The sequence below is a fragment of the Scyliorhinus torazame genome, chromosome 29 (genome assembly GCF_047496885.1).
Source record: "Scyliorhinus torazame isolate Kashiwa2021f chromosome 29, sScyTor2.1, whole genome shotgun sequence".
NCBI lineage: Eukaryota > Metazoa > Chordata > Chondrichthyes > Carcharhiniformes > Scyliorhinidae > Scyliorhinus > Scyliorhinus torazame.
In genome coordinates, this window is record NC_092735.1 from 22,558,259 (window position 1) to 22,581,962 (window position 23,704).

The 23,704-nt window shown below is 50.4% G+C and overlaps 2 protein-coding genes across 5 annotated transcripts in view; one reads left to right on the forward strand and one right to left on the reverse strand.

The window, feature by feature from the left end:
- The window catches only part of LOC140403927 (transcription factor MafK-like), a 64,511-nt gene extending 54,750 nt beyond the window's left edge, over positions 1–9,761 (reverse strand). The window contains exon 1 of one of the 3 annotated variants that reach the window (XM_072492184.1): positions 9,682–9,761. The gene's annotated coding sequence lies outside the window, so the exon portion shown is untranslated. Of the gene's footprint in view, positions 1–8,952; positions 9,276–9,533 lie in introns of those variants that run through there. The other 2 variants (XM_072492180.1, XM_072492182.1) reach the window with 2 other exon arrangements.
- pla2g6 (phospholipase A2, group VI (cytosolic, calcium-independent)) overlaps positions 7,599–23,704 on the forward strand; it is a 104,519-nt gene continuing 88,413 nt past the window's right edge. The window contains exon 1 of one of the 2 annotated variants that reach the window (XM_072492174.1): positions 7,599–7,826. In XM_072492174.1, the coding sequence (XP_072348275.1) occupies positions 7,728–7,826 (99 nt within the window). In that variant the 5' untranslated portion in view covers positions 7,599–7,727. The remainder of the gene's footprint in view (positions 7,827–23,704) is intronic. The other variant, XM_072492178.1, reaches the window with a different exon arrangement.

Sequence of the window (23,704 nt, forward strand, 5' to 3'; positions counted from 1 at the left end):
AAACGCTTCGATGAGCATTTGCAACGCCGTGGCGTACAAGTGCTGGAAAACGGGATTAGAATAGATCGGTGCTTGATGGCCAGCGCAGACACGATCGGCCTCGGGGCCTCTTTCTGCTATAAAGCTCTATGACTATTATGCGGGACAGCTCATGCAGCAAGGCGTGAGCTGGCCACCCATTCTATTTTAAAGGACCCAGCCGCCACCTCCCCATTCTCACCGAAAATAAGTCCCCTTTTCCCCCCTTGTGTTTAGACTGCTGTATCTGGGAAAGTAATATTGCCGCACTCGATAGGGATCAGGTCCGGTAACTATGGAGACTGTGGGTGCTCTGACATAACAGGTAACATGTCCTTGAATCAAAGCACACTCGCTCTGCTGCGCCGACGTCCCTGTGCAAAACCACCCCAAAACACTAGGAGGGGGCGATGCTCGGAGCCCCGCGCCGGGCCGGACTCGCCGCAACCGTGCCATGAGGCCGGCGCGCAATTCTCCGAGGTGTGGAGAATCGGCGCCCGTTTGCACCAGGGGTGAACGGCGCCGGCGGGACTCTGTCATATCGGAGCGGCCGCTCGGCCCGGAGAATCGGCGGCCCCGCCGATTCCAGCGGCCGCTCCGATACGACAGATTCCCGCCGGCTCCGTTCACCCCTGGTCGCTGCCGGCGGGATCTCTGCGGGAAAACGGTCGGGGGGCGGCCTGTGAGGGGGGCTCCTTCACCGAGGGGACCTCCGATGGTGTCTGGCCCGCGATCGGGGCCCACCGATCGGCGGGCCAGCCTCTCTCTCTCTCTCTCTCTCTCTCCACCCCCCCCCCCCAGGCCTCCTTCCTGGCACGGCCAGCCCCTGAACACCGACCCCGTGTTGGTCGGGGCCGGCGCGCAGCAAAAGGAGTCCCCCGCGCCATGCGCAGGTCGGCGCAGCCCAACTGTGCATGCGCGGGCTGGAGCGGCGCGAACTGCTCCAGCGCCGTGCTGGCCTCCTGTGGGGGCCAGAATCGTACATAACCGGGCCCAGTTCGCGCCGTCGTGAAACGTGACGGCGTTCACGACGGCGCGAACTCTTGGGCCCAATATTGGAGAATCGCCCCCTAGATATCTAACAACGACATAGCAGCATTGGAGGCAGCCCAGAGACGGCTCTAGGTTGACCCCCCGTGTGGGAGGATTTTTTCATGAGGAGGGGGTGAGTAGATGGGGCCTGTGCTCATTGGAGTTTAGAAGAACGAGAGATGACTTTATTGAGACACATCGGATTCTCAGGGGGTGCTTGACAGAGTCTATGCCGAGAGGTTGTTTCCCCTTGTGGGAGAGTCTAGGACCAGAGGGCATAATCTCAGGAGTAAGGGAGTCACTCATTTAAGTCAGAGATCAGGAGGAATTTCTTCTCTCAGAGGGTAGTGAACCTGTGGAAGAGAGAGCTGAGAGCTGTAGGGGCTGGATCATTATGTTCCAGGTTGAGATAGCCACATCAGTAAGGGAATTGAGGGTTAAGGGGGTAAGGCGGGGAAGTGGAGTTGAGGATGATCATATCAGATCAACCATGATCTTATTGAGCAGACCCGATGGGCCGAGTGGATACACCCCCGTCTTATAGAACATAGAATATACAGTGCAGAAGGAGGCCATTCGGCCCATCGAGTCTGCACCCACCCACATTAAGCCCTCACTTCCACCCTATCCCCGTAACCCAATAACCCGTCCTCACCTTTCTGGACACTAAGGGCAATTTAGCACGGCCAATCCGCCTAACCTGCACATCTTTGGACTGTGGGAGGAAACCGGGGCACCCGGAGGAAACCCACACAGACACGGGGAGAACGTGCACACTCCGCACAGACAGTGACCCAGCGGGGAATTGAACCAGGGACCCTGGCGCAGTGATGCCACAGTGCTATCCACTTGTGCTACCGTGCTGCCCTTTTAAAAAAAAACATTGGTGCCAATGTTTATACTCCACGTGTTCCTCCCACTTAACTAACCTTAATCAGCTTATCTGCTGTGGTAAACCACTGTGTTCCTATATTAAGGGCTGTACGGTAGAACCTGCACTACAGGTTCACCTGGGCCCCTGCATGCTCGCTCCGCCCAGGAGCCGGGTTATAAATATGAGTGGCCTCCAGCTCGCAGCCATTTCGTCAGCTGCTGTCGGAGGCCACATTTCAGACACTAATAAAGCCTCAGTTTGAATTCAACTTCGTCTCCAGCCAAATTGATCGTGCCTCAATTTATTAGTATCTGATTCAGAAGATGGACCTCCGGATTAAACCAGATCGCCTGCAGCTGGATCCACACGCAAGCGACGCCAGAAAGGACTTTCAGCACTGGCTAGCTTGTTTTGAAGCGTGTATCAACGCGGCACCGACCCCTGTTCCAGAGGCCCAGAAGGTTCAAATCTTGTACTCCAGACTCAACTCTAAAGTCTTCCCGCTGATCCAGGATGCGCCCAATTACGCTGACGCTATGACTCGACTCAAAGAGAGTTATGAGCAGAAGACAAACACGCTCTTCGCCAGACACGCGCTCGCAACGCGTACTCAACTACCTGGTGAGTCAATCGAGGACTTCTGGAGGGCCCTGATCCCACTATTTCGGGACTGTGACTGCCAGGACGTTACGGCAAAGGAGCACTCAGATCTCCTTATGAGGGACGCTTTTGTAACTGGAATTGGCTCCTAGAAGGGACCTCGCAGAGACTAAAACACTAGCGTTTTCTATGACGGTCGCCCTGCGCAATGTACAGTCCTACGTCCCCAACCGCGCGGCCCACTCCTCCTACGTTTCATGGCCCCACAGGCAGCCGCCCCACCGGGGGCGCTACCCACCCAGTACGCCTGCGCTACGCACCAGCCGGTGATCTCCGGTGGGCCCCGATGCTATTTTTGCGACCAGCAAAAACACCCCCGCCAACGCTGCCCGGCCCACGCTGCCCTTTGCAAGGCCTGCAGGAAGAAGGGCCACTAAGCAGCGGTGTGCCAGGCCCGTCAGCGGCAGCCCCCACCCCCCCCCCCCCCCCCGGTCACGGACAATGGGTGCCGCTTTCCTCCCCTCCTCCCCAGGCCATGTGCGAGCAATGGGCGCCGCCATCTTCTCCCCCGCACAACACGTTCGTTTCATGGGCGCCGTCATCTTGCTCCACCCCCGCAACGTGCGTTCCATGGGCGCCGCCATTTTGTGACCCCCAGGGCCTCCGGGCGCCGCCATCTTGTCCACCCCGCAGCACACGGAGACCAACGGCGTTTCAGGACCCCGACGCAGCGGCTGCCTCACTACCCGACGATCAACCACGACTCGCATCCATGGTAATCGACCAGTCCAGACCACACACTCTGACCAACGCATCCACCAGCGTGAAAGTCAACAGCCACGTGACCTCCTGCCTACTGGACTCCGGGAGCACCGAGAGCTTTGTACATCCAAATACGGTAAGGTGCTGCTCCCTCTAAGGTACACCCTATCAATCAAAGTATCTCCCTGGCCTCCGGATCCCATTGCGTAGCGATCCGGTGTTACTGCTCGGTCACGCTCACAGTCCAAGGCGTAGAGTTCCACGGTTTTCGCCTCCACGTCCTCCCTAACCTCTGCCCTGCACTTATCCTTGGCCTGGATTTTCGGTGCAACCTCCAGAGCCTGACCCTTAAATTCGGCGGACCCTTACCACCCCTCACTGTGTGCGGCCTCGCGACCCTAAAGGTCGATCCTCCTTCCCCCTTTGCCCATCTAACTCTAGATTGCAAACCCGTAGCCACCAGGAGCAGACGGTACAGCACCCAGCATAAGGCCTTCATCAGGTCCGAGGTCCAACGTTTGCTTCGGGGGGGAGTCATCGAGGCCAGCAACAGCCCCTGGAGAGCTCAAGTGGTAGTGGTTAAGTCTGGGGAGAAAAATCGAATGGTCGTGGACTACAGCCAGACCATCAACAGGTACACGCAGCTCGATGCGTACCCCCTCCCACGCATATCTGACATGGTTAACCAGATTGCACAGTACCGGGTCTTCTCAACAGTGGACCTGAAATCCGCTTACCACCAGCTCCCCATCCGTAAATCGGACCGGCCATACACTGCCTTCGAGGCAGACGGCCGGCTATATCACTTCCTTAGGGTCCCCTTCGGCGTCACCAATGGGGTTTCGGTCTTCCAAAGGGAGACGGACCGAATGGTCGACCGGTACGGCTTGCGAGCCACGTTTCCGTACCTAGACAATGTGACCATCTGCGGCCAAGATCAGCAGGACCACGACGCCAACCTCGCTAAATTTCTCCGCACCGCCACTCTCCTCAACCTCACGTATAACGAGGAGAAGTGTGTGTTCCGTACAAACCGCTTAGCCATCCTCGGCTACATGGTCCAGAACGGAGTTCTGGGGCCCGATCCCGACCGCATGCGCCCCCTCATGGAGCTTCCCCTCCCCCACTGCCCCAAGGCCCTCAAACGCTGCCTGGGGTTCTTCTCGTATTACGCTGAGTGGGTCCCAAACTATGCGGACAAGGCCCGCCCACTCATACAGTCCACTCATTTCCCCCTGACGGCCGGGGCCGAACAGGCCTTTGCCCGGAGCAGAGCTGATATTGCCAAGGCCACAACGCACGCTGTAGATGAAACACTGCCCTTCCAAGTAGAAAGCGACGCATCGGACGTCACCCTTGCCGCCACCCTCAACCAGGCAGGCAGGCCTGTGGCATTCTTTTCCCGCACCCTCCATGCCTCTGAAATTCGGCACTCATCTGTCGAAAAGGAGACCCAGGCTATCGTTGATGCTGTGCGACATTGGAGGCATTACCTGGCCGGCAGGAGATTCACTCTCCTCACTGACCAATGGTCGGTAGCCTTCATGTTCAACAACACTCAGCGAGGCAAGATCAAAAATGACAAAATCTTGCGGTGGAGAATCGAGGCAGACGGCCTCCTATAACTACGAGATTAAGTATCGCCCTGGCAAACTCAACGAGCCCCCAGACGCCCTATCCCGAGGTACATGTGCCCGCGCACAGGTAGACCGACTCCGGACCCTGCACGACAGCCTTTGTCACCCAGGGGTCACTCGGTTGTACCACTTCATTCAGGCACAAAATTTGCCCTACTCCGTCGAGGAAGTAAGGATGATCACCAGGGACTGCCAGATCTGTGCGGAGTGCAAGCCGCAATTCTACCGGCCGGACCGCGTGCACCTGGTGAAGGCCTCCCGCCCCTTTGAACGCCTCAGCGTGGATTTCAAAGGCCCCCTCCCCTCCTCCGGCCGACACACGTATTTCCTCAGTGTGATCGATGAATACTCCCGTTTTCCCTTCACCATCCCATGCCCCGACATGACGTCTGCCACCGTCATTAAACCCCTTAATTCTATCTTCACTCTGTTCGGCTTCCCCGCCTACATCCACAGTGACAGGAGATCCTCATTCATGAGTGATGAGCTGCGCCAGTTCCTGCTCAGCAGGGGCATCGCCTCCAGCAGAACGACGAGCTACAACCCCCGGGGAAACGGACAGGTAGAAAGGGAGAATGGGACGGTATGGAGGGCCGTCCAGCTGGCCCTATGGTCCAGAAATCTCCCGGCCTCCCGCTGGCAAGAGGTCCTCCCTCATGCACTACATTCCATTCGCTCATTACTCTGCACTGCTACTAATAGTACACCACATGAACGTCATTTTGCCTTCCCCAGGAAGTCCACATCCGGGATATCGCTCCCAACTTGGCTCACAGCTCCGGGAACCGTGCTTCTCCGTAAACATGTGCGGCTCCACAAGGCGGACCCGTTGGAGGAGAGGGTGCACCTGCACCACGCAAACCCACAGTACGCCTACGTGGCGTTCCCCGACGCCGCCAGGATACCGTCTCCCTCAAGGACCTGGCACCAGAAGGTTCCGCCCCCACACCACCCCCATTGCCCCCCTCCCCTCCCCCGCTGACCCCATCACCTCCCCTAGAACCGTCCATCCTCCCCCTGCCCACCCCCGTTGACGAAGAGGATTTCGGCACGCTCCCGGAGTCAACTTCGACCACGACAGCACCAACATCGCCGGCTCCACTTCGTCGATCCCAGGGGACGATCAAGGCGCCGGACCGGCTGAACCTCTGACCGGCCCACCGGATGACCAGAGACATTTTTATTCTCACTGTTCTGTAAATATTAAAGATTGCGAATTGTATATAATTATCCACCACCCCCGCCGGACTCAATTTTAACAGGGGGTGAATGTGGTAAACCACTGTGTTCCTATATTAAGGGCTGTACGGTAGAACCTGCACTACAGGTTCACCTGGACCCCTGCATGCTCGCTCTGCCCAGGAGCCGGGTTATAAATATGCGTGGCCTCCAGCTCGCAGCCATTTCGTCAGCTGCTGTAGGAGGCCACATTTCAGATACTAATAAAGCCTCAGTTTGAATTCAACTTCGTCTCCAGCCAAATTGATCGTGCCTTATCCGCCATTCTTATTTCTCCCATCAGCTTATCTGACTCCCCCTTCAACTCACCCAACACTGCTCGCCTCAACTGCTCCTTGTAGTAGGGAATGCCTTATCCTAACCGCGCTCGGGGTGACAAAGCTGTTCCTGAATCCTTCACTGAATTTATTTGTAACAAACTTACTGGTCCTGGTTTCAGACTCCGCTATTGAGAGGAAACATTGCCTTATGGCCATTTGGCGTATCGTGTGTGTCCTGTCCTCCAAATGGGCAACTTACCCAGTACCACATTCCCCTGCCTTCTCCCCGTAACCCTACTCATTCTTCCTTTATCAGATAACAGTTTCGCTCCTTTTTGAATGCTTCGATTTAACATTTTTGATGAGTCGATTATCCTTCAGAGGTGCTCCTACTGTCCGCCAATCACCCCCAACAAGGCCAATATCCGCGCCCCACACCTTGCAGAAGGAAAAATCTCAACCCACAGAAGGTGGCTTTGGTTTGATGAAAACTTTACTTCCTTTTCCCACAACTCCCCCCCCCCCCCCCCTTCCCCACTTCAATTTTCTCCCATCCCACCCTACCCCTCTCAAAAGCACAAATTCTTCGGAGGGCAGCAGGGTGGCACAGTGGTTAGCGCTGTTGCCTCACAGCATCAGGGTCCCAGGTTTGATTCCCCGCGGGTCACTGTCTGTGCGGAGTCTGCACGTTCTCCCCGTGTCTGCGTGGGTTTCCTCCGGGTGCGTCGGTTTCCCCCCACAGTCCAAAGATATAGTTGGATTGGCCATGCTAAATTGCCCCTTAAGTGTCCAAAGATGAACAGGTTAGGTGGGGTTATGGGGATAGTGCAGGGGAGTGGGCTTGGGTAGGGCGTTCTTTCAGAGGGTCGGTGCAAATTCGATGGGCTGAATGGCCTCCTTATGCACGGAAGCGCTGCTCTTAACCCTTCAGCACCTCACCCAAAGCAGTGATTCTCGAGTGTGATCGAGCGTTTTGAAAATGGTTAAGCCTGAATCTATTCCCCCTATCCTGACATGCGCAGGCAATTTCAGGCTGGCCTGTTCGTATTTGCACGACATTCCAAAATACTTTACAACCAAAGAAGGACTGTTTGAAATGCCGTCACAATATAGGAAACGCGGCAGTTAATCTGCTCTCAGCAAACAGCAAAGTGAGAATAATCGGATCATCTGCATTTCTGCACTGCTGGTTAAGCGTGGGTTTCGGGGATAACTGCCCTGTTTTTCTTTGAAATAATGTCTTGGGATACTTCCTAGATCCGCCAAGGAGGCAGACAGGGCCTCCAATCGTGCCGCACTTCCTCCATGCTGCACTGGAATGGTCAGGCCCTGCAGTGGGATTTGAACCAGGAACCCTGTGATTCTGAGGCAAGAGTGCTACCAACTGAGCCACGGCTAACACAGGTAAACACATACATGACATGCCGCACGTAACAGGGAGAAGGCAACCTGGCAAGTCTTTCTCTTTCTGCCTTGCCCAGCTTGCTGGCACCAATTGCACCACCGCAATTAGCACCTGCGGACTATCTTTCTTTCTCGCCAAAGCATCGGGTCACTGATGTGCTCCTGCTTTAGCCATTAACATCCACACAATCTGTCTGACGGTACCCATAGCTCCAGACGCTTCACAGAAGCCATCCCGACCAATGCCAACTGTCCCAACCCACAGTGACATCGGAATTTGGAAAATACCTCACTCGTTCCAGAGAAAAATGACTAGGCACCACATAACTTAGGTTCTGAGATGAATTCCAGATAGTTGCTGAACCGCATGGTTAAATATTAAACAGATGCCTGGACGTGAAAAGTTCCTGTTGCAACTGCATGCATGTGGACATAGTCTATACACCCCACATGCTTGTGGCAATTTAAGAGCTTCAATTCAACAACACGGCCTTTTTTTGGTCAATATCCAGTTTTAAACTGATAATTTTCCAAGGTATCTTTCTGCTGGCATGCAATTTAACAGTGCTTAAATTTGACAACACAATTTTATTTTTGTTTCTACTTCCTATTCGAAACTGATCATTTTCCAAGATTATTTTTCTATCTTTGTTCTGGCATGTTAATTAACAATTGATGTAATTCAAATCAATGTTTCCTGTTTGCTTTTTAAAATATTATTTACATGTATCCACCTGTCGATTAACAATTGATTTAAAACAAATCATCAATATTCCTGTTTGCTTTTTAAAATGTGATTTACATGTATCCATCCACCTGTGGGTTAACAACTGATTTAATCTAATCATCAATATTCCCTTTTCTTTTTTAAAGTGTTATCTACATGTATCCACCTGTGGATTAACAATTGATTTAATCTGATCATCAATATACCAGTTTGCTTTTAAAATATTATTTAAATGTATCCACCTGTGGATTAACAATTGATTTAATATGATCATCAATATTTCCTTTTGTTTTTTTAAATGTTACTTACATGTATCCACCTGTGGGTAAACAATTGATTCAAGTCAAACCAATGTTTCCTGTTTGTTTGTTTTTAAACATGTTACACGCAAGTATCTACCTGTGGAATGCGGTGTTGCCACCCTGGGCCGTTCCTTACTTCTCTTGTCCAGTACCCTTTTTTTTAAGTGCTTATCCTCCTCCTCTTCCTTCCTCACTCCTCCACCCTCGTTGGGTTCACCCAGACTTTCGACAGCGACAACAACAATAACAAAAAGCCCCTCGCGACTTCAGTCAAGTTACAAATCCAAGGAGAAGAGGGAGAGGGGGTGGGGAAAGGGTAGGAAAAAAGGTCCAATGGAATGAGAAAAAAAATAGAGAGAGAGAAAGAGGAAGGGGGAGATCTTCAGGGTCAGGTTAGACAGCAGGACAAAAAGGAAAAGGCTTCAGAAAAGAAAGGGAAGGAGGAAGAAAAAAGGGGAAAGCAAAAATGTGAAGTGTCTCTGAGAAGGACTGGGTTCTGAAGTCAACCATAAAAGTACATGCTCGCAGAAGTGCTACTCATAGTGATTCAGCAGCAAAGCACCCAGCCCAACAACTCATCAGCAACACTGTGACTAACAATTTCTACCCAACACAAACTTGTTACTTTTTAAAAAAAACAAGGGGTGTTAAAAAAACAACCCCCCCCCCCCAACTCACACTTTCCAGGCGAGATCCGCTGGTGTTTGTTTCGTCTTCAAACCCCCCACCCCTGGTGTGCAGGCTCCCGCCCGCCTCCAGCCAGCACTGAGAGCCCGGGTATGAAAACAAGTCAGTTCCTGGAATTCCTGGGTCAGATGATACTCACACACACGCAGCTGCCTTTTCATTCATAAAAAACACACGGCACGTCACCCGCTCCTGACCATAGATGGCGAGGCCATGACGTCAGCCGATCCGGTCCACCAAGGGATGATGTCATCCCCAACCCCCCCTCTTTTCCCGGCGGCGCCATGTCTGTGCGGGGCGCCGCCGCCCCGGCATCCGTCCCTACCCGCTGCCCCCCCCACCCCCCCCCACCGGCGTCGCCATCTTTGTGCGGGGCGCCGGCGCCCCGGCCCCTGTCGCCCTCCCGCTGTTCACCCTCGATCCTCGGCGACGCCATGTTTGTGCGGGGCGCCGCTCACTGCGGGGCAAAGAGGCCTTCCCAATCTGGACTCAGGCCTGCTGCCATCTCCGGTGCCCTCCCCCCCCAGTCTGTCTCCACATATATCATTGAATCCCTGCAGTGCACAATCATAGAATCCCTACAATGGGGAATCTTAGAATCCCTGCAGTGCAGAATGAGGCCATTCGGCCCACCGGGTCCACACCCTCCCCGAAAAAGCGCCTGCCACAAGTGCACTCCCCCCCCCCCCCATCCATCCCGCCCTATCCCTGTAATCTAATCCGTACATCCCGGGACATTAAGGGGCAATTTGGCATGGCCGATAGACCTAACGCGCATATCCCCAGGACACTGAGGGGCAATTTGCTTGGTCAATATACCTAACCCGCACATCCCAGACACTAAGGAGCAATTCGGCATGGTGATTATACCTAGCCCACACATCCCCGGACACTAAGGGGCAATTTATCATGGCCCATCCACCTCACCCGCACATCTTTGGACAGTGGGAGGAAACAGGAGTACCCGGCGGAAACTTTAACAAGGGCAACACGATGGCGCAGTGGGTTATCCCTGCTGCCTCAAGGCGCCGAGGTCCCAGGTTCGATCCCGGCTCTGGGTCACTGTCCGTGTGGAGTTTGCACATTCTCCCCGTTTTTGCGTGGGTTTCACCCCCACAACCATTGATGTGCAGGGTAGGTGGATTGGCTACGCTAAATTGCCCCTTAATCGGAAAAAATGAATTGGATACTCTAAAGTTAAAAAAAAAACAAGGGTACGAGGAGCCCACACTGAATAGGAATAAAGAACTTTGGTTTATTTACAGTCATGTTTTGTGTAACTCCCGGGTCTCTCCACGGTTGCTTGCCTTACAGGCTGACCTTTTATACATAGGTGAATGGAGTTTCCCCACCCCGCACCAGAACCACGGGAAAAATAATCATTCCCATCCTGTAATGCCCGGGATATGATAGAAACCCGGTGAAGACATGGTGAGAAAGTGCAAACTCCACACAGTCACCCAAGGCCGGAATCAAATCCGGGTCCCTGGCTCTGTGAGGCAATGCTGCTGACCGCTGTGCCACCGTGTTATTTATATAGATGTTTTAAAGTGACAAACCATCTCAAGGGACGGCATGGACAATTTGACGCACAATTGAAAGGTCTGTTGACCTCGGATGGGCATTTGGGGTTCCTGGGGCGGGCGGGACCACAACATCCTACCCTTGGGGTGAAAGAATTAGCTTAGTGCCTGGGCAGGTAGAATACTTCCATCTGCCATTTTCTTTTGTCGCAATTTATCGTTTCAAACAATAGTTGCAAATGAAATATTTCATAATACCATGGCTGAAATTATTCATTTGATTGTCTTTTAAAGCCTTCCTTAAGATCTTTGCATCAAGGTCCCAGACTGCCTCAAAAGCCCAAATGTTGGCCGTCAGTTTTTACCTTGCGATCGTTGCACAGTATCTAACCACATCTGAACATGTGCAGCTTGCAGAATTTCCCCCTGTGCAATCAACAGTAACTCAAGACAGTGCCCCCTCATGATATGAGGATTTGTGTTATTTTGTGATTTGCAATGCTGCAGTTAAAAAATATAGGGGGTTGAATTCTCAAAGATTTACCTCAGGTTTCAGCAACTGTGAACAGTTTTGGTCCTCTTAACTAAACGATGATACACCAACTTCCAGGGAAGGTGCAATAGGTTGATTCCGGGTGTGGGGGGATTTTCTTATGAGGAGGGGTTGAGTAGGTTGGGCCTGTGCTCAGTGGAGTTTAGAAGAATGAGAGGCGACCTTATTGATTCATGTAGGACTCCCAGGGAGCTTGACAGGGTTGATGCTGAGAGGTTGTTTCCCCTTGCGGGAGTGTGTAGCACAAGAAGGCATAATCTAAGGGGTCGCTCATTTAAGACAGAGATGAGGAGGAATTTCTTTTCCCAGAGGGTACTGAATCAGTAGAATTCTTTACCACAGAGAGCTGTAGAAGCTGGGTCGTTAAATATGTTCAAGACGAAGATAGACAGATTTTTAATCAGTAAGGGAATCAAGGGGGATAAGATGGGAAAGTGGGGTTAGGATTATCAGATCAGCCATGATTTCATTGAATGGCGGAGCAGACTCGATGGGCTGAATGGCCTACCTTGGCTCAACGGTCTTATGGTCTAACTGTTCACTCTGAAGTCCCCAGTCAAACAAATGAGTTGGTAACATACTGGGATTTGCTACAGATGGATTTATTTTGCTTTCCTTTAACTATCAACAAAGATGGTCAACAAAGAACGTCTAAGCATTGCATTTTCTTTTTTAAAATAAATTTAATAAATAAAGTACCCAATTAATTTTTCTTCCAATTAAGGAACAATGAATAATAATAATAATCTTTATTGTCACAAGTAGGCTTACATTAACACTGCAATGAAGTTTCTGTGAAAAGCTCCTAGCCGCCACATTCCGGCGCCTGTTCGGGTACACTGAGGGAGAATTCAGAGTGTCCAAATTACCTAACAGCACATCTTTCGGGACTTGTGGGAGGAAACTCCCGGAGCACCCAGAGGAAACCCACGCAGACACGGGGAGAAAGTGCCGACTCCGCACAGACAGTGACCCAAGCCGGGAATCGAACCTGGGACTCTGGCCCTGTGAAGCAGCAGTGCTAACCACTGTGCCACCGTGCCGCCCAAATTTAGCGTGGCCAATCCACCGACCCTGCACATCTTTGGGCTGTGGGGGTGAGACCCACGCAGACACGGGGATAAAGTTCACATGGATCGAACCCCGGCCCTCGGTGCTGTGAGGCAGCAGTGCTAACCACTGCACCACCATGCCACCCCTCCCCCCCCAACATCTTCTGAGGTGTTTGTCTGGGGGAAACGTATCTTCGCTAAAGACTGCAAATGCCGTCAAACATGCTAATTTATATAGTAATTGCTTCAAGACAGAATGCTATCTCCCCATCCACGGGTCCCCAAGACCCCCTTTCCCTTCTTCCCTGATAGAAACCTACTTTTCGGGAAGAAATTATTTTGTGATATTATACTATTAAAAATCATATATTAGCCATGACAGCAGAGAATGCTGAGAGCATGGGAAAAGATCAGATAAGGGAGTCAGTATTCAAACTGACTATCCACATTGCAGAATAGACTCATTGTTATCATTCATGGGCAAACATCCCAGTTTTAGAAAACATGGTGGGAAACAGGTGGTTCGATCACACCATGTTATGGAAACATAGAGAAGTTTTCCCATGCCACATTATCTCTTAAAACTTGATAGACAGACATTTTGGTCAATTAGATGAATTATAATTATTTTAACCCAATCACAGTCAGAAAGGAGTTCAGAGCCCCAAAAGATTATGATTTCCTTATGAGACCGAGAGAGAACCTTTTTTGCTCTCTCCAAAAATAATCTCTTTCCAAAATCAGCCCTCATCTCTCTCTCTCTCTGAGTTCATCTTTAATCTAACCTTTGAAACCTGTTCCTGCTTTGCTTTGCAAACAGCTATTTCCTTTCGTTTCATTTTTGTATTGTGCATTTGGATCTGAAGAAATTACCACACACTGAATTGTATTTTGAATTCAACTCAACCATCTGTATTTGCGTTGGACAAACAGTTTTCTAGATTCTGTATTCGCATAGGATTTGACTTGACCGGTAGACTTTGAAACTGACCAAAATAAAGCTATACTTGACTTCACCCAAGAAGCTCAGTCTCGAGTTCTGTAAAATTAATATAGAGTGCGGCGACACATAAATATATTAACAAAGTACAGATCCATCATTCCCCCATCCAAACCTAAGATTCCTGTCAATGCCCAGTTGTGTGAAAGGGTCACATGGATGCGAAACATTAACTCTGTTTTTCCCCTCCCCATAGACGTTGCCAGACCTGCAGAGCTTTTCCAGAATTTTCTGCTTCTATTGCAGATTTCCAGTATCCGCAGTATTTTGCTTTTGTATGTAAAAGTGTTGTTGGACGCTCCAAATGTTATCGGCACCATTAGGTTGAGGAGTGGAAGCGTCTAGCAAAGATGGTGTGCCCCTGCTGTGTCTACTGCGCGGATTAAACCCTAGAAGTAAGCACTTAACAGGTTAAATATTTGAGTTATCCTGTTTATATAAGGTTGGTTAAAGTCCACCAATTCTGGTTTGCTGTTTGACCTCCTAACCACCTCTTTATGTTGCAGTTTCCTCTTGCAATCCAATCGTTTTTCTCATCTCCCCCAGGAAAGGTGATTTGTTTTGCTTACAAATTTTTCTGTACTGTTTTATTACATATAGGTTAAATATACATCTGACACCTATTAATATATTTCACGTCGCATTTGTTTACCATGCATTCTTGAGTTCCTGATACGTCTTAGGAGGTATCTCATTTGTTCGCAACTGAGATTTTCCCGAATGTTCTGCACCTTGCCCCCGACAATCCGTTGAATTTCTTCCCCCTTTCCCTTGAAGCCGACTCTTCAAACGATGGAGATTTGAGAATTAGTTTGAGATATTGGTTTGATTCCAGGCGGCACGGTAGCACATTGGTTAGCACTGTTGCTTCACAGCGCCAGGGACCCGGGTTCGATTCCCGGCTTGGGCCACTGTCTGTGCGGAGTTGGCACGTTCTCCCCGTGTCTGTGTGGGTTTCCTCCGGGTGCTCTGGTTTCTTCCCACGAGTCCCGAAAGACGTGCTTGTTAGTTGAATTGGACATTCTGAATTCTCCCTCAGTGTACCCGAACAGGCGCCGGAGTGTGGCGACGAGGGGATTTTCACAGTATCTCCATTGCAGTGTTAATGTAAGTCTACTTGTGACACCGATGAATAAAGATTATGTTAAATTTAAGCGCGCTTATGATAGCTGGAGCTGGCTGCCACCTCATCCATTGTACTCAACTTGCAGCCCAATGAGGGGCAGCAGGGTGGCACAGTGGTTAGCATTGCGCCGAGGTCCCAGGTTTGATCCCGGCTCTGGGTCACTGTCCGTGTGGAGTTTACACATTCTCCCCGTGTTTGCGTGGGTTTCGCCCCCACAACCCAAAAATGTGCAGGCTAGGTGGATTGGCCACACTAAATTTTCCTTTAATTGGAAAAAATGAATTGGGTACTCTAAATTTATTATAAAAAAACTTGCAGCCCAATCATCTCAAAGTTAGATGGTTATGGGTACCAAATCCAGGTTGACACGCAAGGAGTGCTTTACTGTCACTGTTGGATGCAACATTAAATTAAGGTGCTGCACTCCCCCACCTCGAGAGGGTGTAAAAGATCCTGTTTTGAGCAAAAGCAGCAAACTCCCCCTGTTGTCCTGGTCAATGCTTATCCTTCAACTAATGTAGCGATATCGTGGTTGTGTTGTAATTTGCCGACTGACCACTAGGAGTCTCATTAGTATACAAGTGAATGGTAGAGTCAGGTGACCTTAGACTGACGAGTCGGCTGGGAGAGAGGTTGCTTGTGCATGTTCATCCTGTTATTCATCTGTTGTTTTGTATATATTTGACCCACCATTAATGTTAATAAATCATTTATAACTTTAGCTGTGTTCTTGTAATATAAATCAGACCATCCGACAAGAACATTACAACGAACATCACTTCAGTGGGCAAAGAGGAGTCCACGGACTTCCGGGTGCGGCGATGACCAGCTAAGTCGCACGTTTCGGCAGCTCCCGGTGGAACGGACTTTTGGGCTCTTAATAAGAGCCCCAATGGCAATTTTAACGGCTAAAAGTACTGTGCGGTGAACCAGAAGGGAATCCCCCCTGGATACGGATGAAAAAAGGAGAGGAAGGTGGCCGGATTGCGGTGGATCCTTTGGAGCAGCGGCAAGGAAGGAAAGCAAAAACCAAGATGGCGTCGGAAGGTGGCAGTTTAATATGGGGCCCTGAACAACACGAGTTTTTGAAACGCTGCGTGGAAGAACTCAAAAAGGAAATGAAGAAGGAGCTGTTGGCCCCGATATTACAGGCGATCAAAGGGCTAAAGGAGGAGCAAAAGACCCAGGAGCGGGAGCTTCGGGTCGTGAAGGCAAAGGCTGCCGAGAATGAGGACGACATACAGGGCCTGGTGGTGAAGACGGAGATGCACGAGGCACACCATAAATGATGTGTGGAAAGGCTGGAGGTGCTGGAGAACAACGCGAGGAGGAACAACCTAAGGATTCTTGGTCTTCCTGAAGGTGTGGAGGGAGCGGACGTCGGGGCATATGTGAGCACGATGCTGCACTCGTTAATGGGAGCGGAGGCCCCGGCGGGTCCGCTGGAGGTGGAGGGAGCATACCGAGTGATGGCGCGAGGACCGAGAGCAGGAGAAATTCCTAGAGCCATAGTGGTGAGATTTCTCCGTTTTAAGGACAAAGAGATGGTCCTTAGATGGGCAAAGAAAACTCGGAGCAGTAAGTGGGAGAACGCGGTGATCCGCGTATACCAAGACTGGAGTGCGGAGGTGGCGAGCTTTAATCGGGCCAAGGCGGTGCTTCACAAAAGAAGATAAAATTCGGAATGCTGCAACCGGCAAGACTGTGGGTCACATATCAAGGGAGGCACCACTACTTTGAGACGGCGGATGAGGCGTGGACTTTTATCGTGGAAGAAAAATTGGAATGAGCGGGTTATTTTAAAAAAAAAGAACGTTTGAAACAAAGTGGTGGGGCGAGTATGGGGGGCGAAGAGGGGGGTAAAAAGGGGGGAAAGAGGAGTTTTATGTTATTAATCCTGCGATGTGGTAACTTTTCTCTCTTCCACAGGAGGTGGTGGGGGAAGGAAAGGAGGTGGGGGAAACAGAAGGGCGCCCACCCTGGAGAATGGACATGGAACTAATGGCAGATGAGGGGGTGTGTCTAAGGGTGAGGGGGTGCATTGAAAAGTACTTGGAACTCAATGATAATGGGGAGGTTCAGGTGGGAGTGGTCTGGGAGGCGCTGAAGGCAGTGGTTAGAGGGGAGCTGATATCAATCAGGGCACATAAAGGAAAGCAGGAGAGTAGGGAACGGGAGCGGTTGCTGCAAGAACTTCTGAGGGTGGACAGGCAATATGCAGAGGCACCGGAGGAGGGACTGCACAGGGAAAGGCAAAGGCTACACGTAGAATTTGACTTGCTGACAACGGGTACTGCAGAGGCACAGTGGAGGAAGGCACAGGGTGTACAGTACGAATATGGGGAGAAGGCGAGCAGGTTGCTGGCCCACCAATTGAGGAAAAGGGGTGCAGCGAGGGAAATAGGGGGAGTGAGGGATGAGGAAGGAGAGATGGAGCGGGGAGCGGAGAGAGTGAATGGAGTGTTCAAGGCATTTTATAAAAAATTATACGAAGCTCAACCCCCGGATGGGAGGGAGAGAATGATGGGCTTTCTGGACCGGCTGGAATTTCCCAAGGTGGAGGAGCAGGAAAGGGTGGGACTGGGAGCACAGATTGAAATAGAGGAAGTAGTGAAAGGAATTAGGAGCATGCAGGCGGGGAAGGCTCCGGGACCGGATGGATTCCCAGTTGAATTTTACAGGAAATATGTGGACTTGCTCGTCCCGCTACTGATGAGGACCTTTAATGAGGCAAAAGAAAGGGGACAGCTGCCCCCGACTATGTCTGAGGCAACGATATCGCTTCTCCTAAAGAAGGAAAAGGACCCGCTGCAATACGGGTCCTATAGACCTATTTCCCTCCTAAATGTAGACGCTAAGATTCTGGCCAAGGTAATGGCAATGAGGATAGAGGATTGTGTCCCGAGGGTGGTCCATGAGGACCAAACTGGGTTTGTGAAGGGGAGACAGCTGAATACAAATATACGGAGGCTGCTAGGGGTAATGATGATACCCCCACCAGAGGGGGAAGCGGAGATAGTGGTGGCGATGGATGCCGAGAAAGCATTTGATAGAGTGGAGTGGGATTATCTGTGGGAGGTGCTGAGGAGATTTGGTTTTGGAGATGAGTATGTTGGATGGGTGCAGCTGTTGTATAGGGCCCCAGTGGCGAGTGTGGTCATGAATGGACGGGGATCTGCATACTTTCGGCTCCATAGAGGGACAAGGCAGGGATGCCCTCTGTCCCCATTATTGTTTGCACTGGCGATTGAGCCCCTGGCAATAGCATTGTGGGGTTCCAAGAAGTGGAGGGGAGTACTTAGAGGAGGAGAAGAACACCGGGTATCTCTGTATGCGGATGATTTGTTGTTATATGTAGCGGACCCGGCGGAGGGGATGCCAGAGATAATGCGGACACTTCGGGAGTTTGGAGAATTCTCAGGATATAAACTGAACATGGGGAAAAGTGAGTTGTTTGTGGTGCATCCAGGGGAGCAGAGCAGAGAAATAGAGGACTTTCCGCTGAGGAAGGTAACAAGGAACTTTCGTTATTTGGGGATCCAGATAGCCAAGAATTGGGGTACATTGCATAGGTTAAATTTAACGCGATTGGTGGAACAAATGGAGGAGGACTTCAAGAGATGGGACATGGTATCCCTGTCACTGGCAGGGAGGGTGCAGGCGGTTAAAATGGTAGTCCTCCCGAGATTCCTTTGTGTTTCAGTGCCTCCCGGTGGTGATCACGAAGGCTTTTTTCAAAAGGATCGAAAAGAGTATCATGAGTTTTGTGTGGGCCGGGAAGACCCCGAGAGTGAGGAAGGGATTCTTACAGCGTAGTAGGGATAGGGGGGTGCTGGCACTACCGAGCCTAAGTGAGTACTACTGGGCCGCCAATATCTCAATGGTGAGTAAGTGGATGGGAGAAGAGGAGGGAGCGGCGTGGAAGAGATTGGAGAGGGCGTCCTGTAGGGGGACTAGCCTACAAGCTATTGTGACGGCCCCATTGCCGTTCTCACCGAAGAAATACACCACAAGCCCGGTGGTGGTGGCGACTTTGAAAATTTGGGGACAGTGGAGACGGCATAGGGGAAAGACGGGAGCCTTGGTGGGGTCCCCGATAAGAAATAACCATAGGTTTGCCCCGGGGAGAATGGATGGGGGATTTGGAATATGGCAAAGAGCAGGAGTAACGCAACTGAACGATCTGTTTGTGGATGGGAAGTTCGCAAGTCTGGGAGCGCTGACCGAGAAATATGGGTTGCCCCAAGGGAATGCATTCCGGTATATGCAACTGAGGGCTTTTGCGAGGCAACAGGTGAGGGAATTCCCGCAGCTCCCGATGCATGAGGTGCAGGACAGAGTGATCTCAAAGACATGGGTGGGGGACGGTAAGGTGTCAAATATATATAGGGAAATGAGGGACGAGGGGGAGATTATGGTAGATGAGCTGAAAGGGAAATGGGAAGAAGAGCTGGGGGAGGAGATTGAGGAGGGGCTGTGGGCGGATGCCCTAAGTAGGGTAAACTCATCGTCCTCGTGTGCCAGGCTAAGCCTGATTCAATTTAAGGTGTTACACAGGGCGCATATGACTGGAGCACGGCTCAGTAAATTTTTTGGGGTAGAGGATAGGTGTGCGAGATGCTCGAGAAGCCCAGCGAATCACACCCACATGTTTTGGTCATGTCCGGCACTACAGGGGTTCTGGGTGGGGGTGACAAAGGTGCTTTCGAAAGTAGTGGGGGTCCAGGTCGAACCAAGCTGGGGGCTGGCTATATTTGGGGTTGCACAAGAGCCGGGAGTGCAGGAGGTGAGAGAGGCCGATGTTTTGGCCTTTGCGTCCCTAGTAGCCCGGCGCAGGATACTGTTGATGTGGAAGGAAGCCAAGCCCCCGGGGGTGGAGACCTGGATAAATGACATGGCAGGGTTTATAAAGCTGGAACGGATTAAGTTCGTCCTAAGGGGATCGGCTCAAGGGTTCGCCAGGCAGTGGCAACCGTTCGTCGAATACCTCACAGAAAGATAGAGGGAATGGAAAAGAAGAAGGCAGCAGCAGCAGCCCCGGGTGGGGGGGGGGGGGGGGGGTGAGGAACCAGAAGGACTCTCAGGGTTGTTCATATATATGTATAATATGTATAGGTCGTTGCTATAAATAATTGTATATTGGACTGTTAAATCATATTTTTGGAGAGTGTTTATCTGAGACAAGGCAGTTGCCATTTAGTTTTAGTTTTAGTTTTTGTTATATATTATTTATTCTTTGTTTATAAAACAGGTCATTGTTATTTATACTGTTACATTATTGTGTAAAGGATACACAATGTACTGTGATGGTTGACCAAAAATTTTCAATAAAATATTTTTAAAAAAAAGAGGAGTCCACAACGAGAGGAAAGAAGAAACTTGTTTTGATTAGGAAACAACTATTTCCACAATACACTTGAGGTCCCAGCCGGGACTACTCTGCTCGGCTCCCATTCGGGACGAGCTTTTATTGCCGGAGTTCATTACTCCGGCGATGGGCCCCCGCCCCTCAGCTGGAATTCCACAAGGCTCATGGGGAGGCTAATTGGTCCCGCCCCCCATAGGTCTCGTGTGGGTTATCCAACCTTCTCCGCTTGCATCGAAAACATCCAGTCTCTGAAAGAGCGGCATTTTGAAATTAGTGCAAACTTTATTCCACTACTACGAGTCGTGGTGACCTTGCTCCAAGCAGTTAGCAGCGTCATCTGTAGCTCCACTTTTATCCTCATCGCCAATTTAGTGGCCACAACAAGAGGCGCGAAGAAACCTGTTTCTTTTTGAAAATATTTTTATTACATTCTGAACATTTTATAAACAAACATCAATGAAGCAAAGAAAAACGCGCATCAACGACCACAACAATCATATAAACCATTATAACCACCCCCTCCCCAATAGAACTCCCCCGTCCAAACAGCTAAGATCCTTGAAATGTAATATAAACGGACGCCATCTACGATTGAACCCGCCAATCGCTCCTCACGCCGTGAACTTTTTATAAATAAATTTAGTGTGCCCAAATATTTATATATTTTTTTCCAATTAAGGGCCAATTTAGCGTCGCCAATCCACCTAACCTACACATCTTTGGGTGGAGGGGGTGAAACCCATGCAGACATGGGGAGAATGTGCAAATTCTACACGGACAGTGACCCAGGGCCGGGATTCGAACCTGGGTCCTCAGCGCCACAGCCCTAGTGCTATCCACTGCGCCACATGTCACCCCCCCCCCTCGCCGTGAACTTAACTTTCTCGAGGTGCCATCAAATCACCCAGCCACACTGCAGTTCTGGGAGGTGCCGCCTGCCTCCAACTCAACAGGATCCACTGCTGAGCCGGCAATGAGACAGAAGCCAAAGCATCCGCCATCCCACCCGTTAATGTAAGCCTACTTGTGACACTATTAAAGATTATTAATATAAAAAGAAACAGTGGAACACCTGGACAATATCACGGTGTTGTTCTTCCTGTGTGCAAATTCGCTGTTGCATTGCCCACGTCCACACGTGTCCACACTTCAAAAAGTCTTTTGTGAATGTCCTGATGTTGTGAAAGATGGTAAATAAATGCAAGTCTTTCTTTTATTTTAAGAATGCGGTACAGTCTCTTGTCGTTACCAGGGTAGAGGAAGGGTTATCTCTGCTTTGCTTAATGCAGTAAATCATACAACTGCCGGGAATTGCATTTGTTAGTCGAGGCTGCTGATTCTTTGTAAATCCCCAAGTATATGAATGAAATGAAAATCGATTATTGTCACAAGTAGGCTTCAAATGAAGTTACTGTGAAAAGCCCCTAGTCGCCACATTCCGGCGCCTGTTCGGGGAGGCTGGTACGGGAATTGAACCGTGCTGCTGGCCTGCGTTGGTCTGCTTTCAAAGCCAGCAATTTAGCCCTGTGCTAAACCAGCCCCAGCAAATCCACCACCGCCGTGACGTCTCTCTTTGCCCATACTATCCTTATCTTTTCATTAAGCATTCCCGCCCTTTTTGTTTTGACCCACTGATCTACACCTTGATCTTTGCTTTGTGTGTAATGTAAACCTTAGTTGCACAGCATTGTTGGGAATTTTATCAGATTGGCTTGGTTTAAGGTAATGGATTTGTTTGCTGAACTATGGGTGAATATATAATCATGCTAAATGAATGTTGAATGGAATGTCCTGATATTGAGTAATAAAATTAAGTTAATTAGCTTTCGGGAATAACAGCGATGAAGGAAATATTAGAGCTTCAAGCGGGCAACTGAAAGTGAGCTTTCGACAGAGTTTTCATAAATTTGCAATGCAGAAGGAGGCCATTCGGCCCATCGAGTGCACACCGGCCCCTGAAAGAGCACCCTACCTAAGCCCACACCTCCACCCCATCTCCGTAACCCAGCAACCCCACTTAACTTTTGGACACGACGGGGAATTTAGCATGACCAATCCACCTAACCCGCACATCTTTGGACTTTTGAGGGGAAACTAGAGCGCCCGGAGGAATCCCACGCAGATACGGAGAGAACGTGCAGACTCCGCGCAGACAGTGACCCAAGCCGGGAATCGAACGCGGGGCCCTGATGCTGTGAAGCAACAGTGCTAACCACTGTGCTGCTGTGCCGCCCCTAAAATCCCCTAAAATTTGGGGGGGGGGGGGTGGTTGGTGGCGCATGGTAGCAAAATGGTTAAGGTACTGCGACATTGGGCGGCGTGGTAGCACAGTGGTTAGCACTGCTGCCTCATGGTGGAGGACCCGGGTTCGATCCCGGCCCCGGGCCACTGCCCCTGTGGGGTTTACACATTCTCACCATGTCAGCATGGATCTCGCCCCCCACAACCCAAAGATATGCAGGATAGGTGGGTTGACCATGCTAAATTGACCCTTAATTAGGAAAACATCTTTTTTTTAAAGGTACAGCGATCTCAAGGCCGGGATTTTACTGATGCAGGACCTGAGGTCAAATCCCAGCATGGCACCTGGGGAAATTTAAATTCAGTAAATTAGTCAAATAAACCTGGAATTAAAAAGCAAGCATCAGCAAAAGGTGTCCATGAAGATGTGGTAAAGATCGATTCATCTGGTCCAATCTGTGGTGATAAGCCTGTGAATAATATTGTACATAATTAGCAATGCGACCTCCAACCAGCTGGTGGCGTCAGACATCGGTCATTTGACATCCGACTATCCCCAGTTGGTAGTAAGGCGTACAACAGGTCAGTCGCACGTTGGGTAGTTTCAGGAGAGTTCACGAAACTCAAATAGTAGCCTAGTCTGCAAAGCATTCTGTTTGTTATCTTTCCACGTGTTAATCAATAAACCATCATTCTAGTTAAATCACCAGCAGTTCTGGGTGCATCATTGCAACGGCAAGGTCGCAGAGCACAACAATATCCTGCAGTGAAGAAAATTGGCCATTGTGACCTGATCTGACTTACACGTGACTCCAGGCCCTTATCAATGTGGTTGACTCTAACTGCAATCTGAAGTGGCCTAACAAGGGCTATGACATGCTACTAGGCCTTTCCAGTCACACCCACATTCTATGAACGACTAATGAAAGTACTAGTTGTCATCATCATTTTGTTGAGTTATGTCATTTGGAAAGTGACGCGTCAATCTATTCCAATTCTCTTCCTGCAACGAGGGCAGATTTTGGCTGTTTCTATAGCCAGTAATTCCTGGACAGGTCACTAGTCTGTCACCAGGGGCTTATATAGCTAGAGGGGCCGCACTCTGCATCAAGCGTGACTGACCAGGAGTCTCTCCCGCTCTTACCGCCAGCCATTGACGTGTTTGGAAGGATTTTACACGTCAACACTCAACATGTTTTGGCTGCGTTATGAACGCACCTTCCTTGGCCATCACGTCCTGGGATGGGTGTAGAGATCTACCATGCGGATCTAGTGGCACTTGCGAACACTAAAACTCAG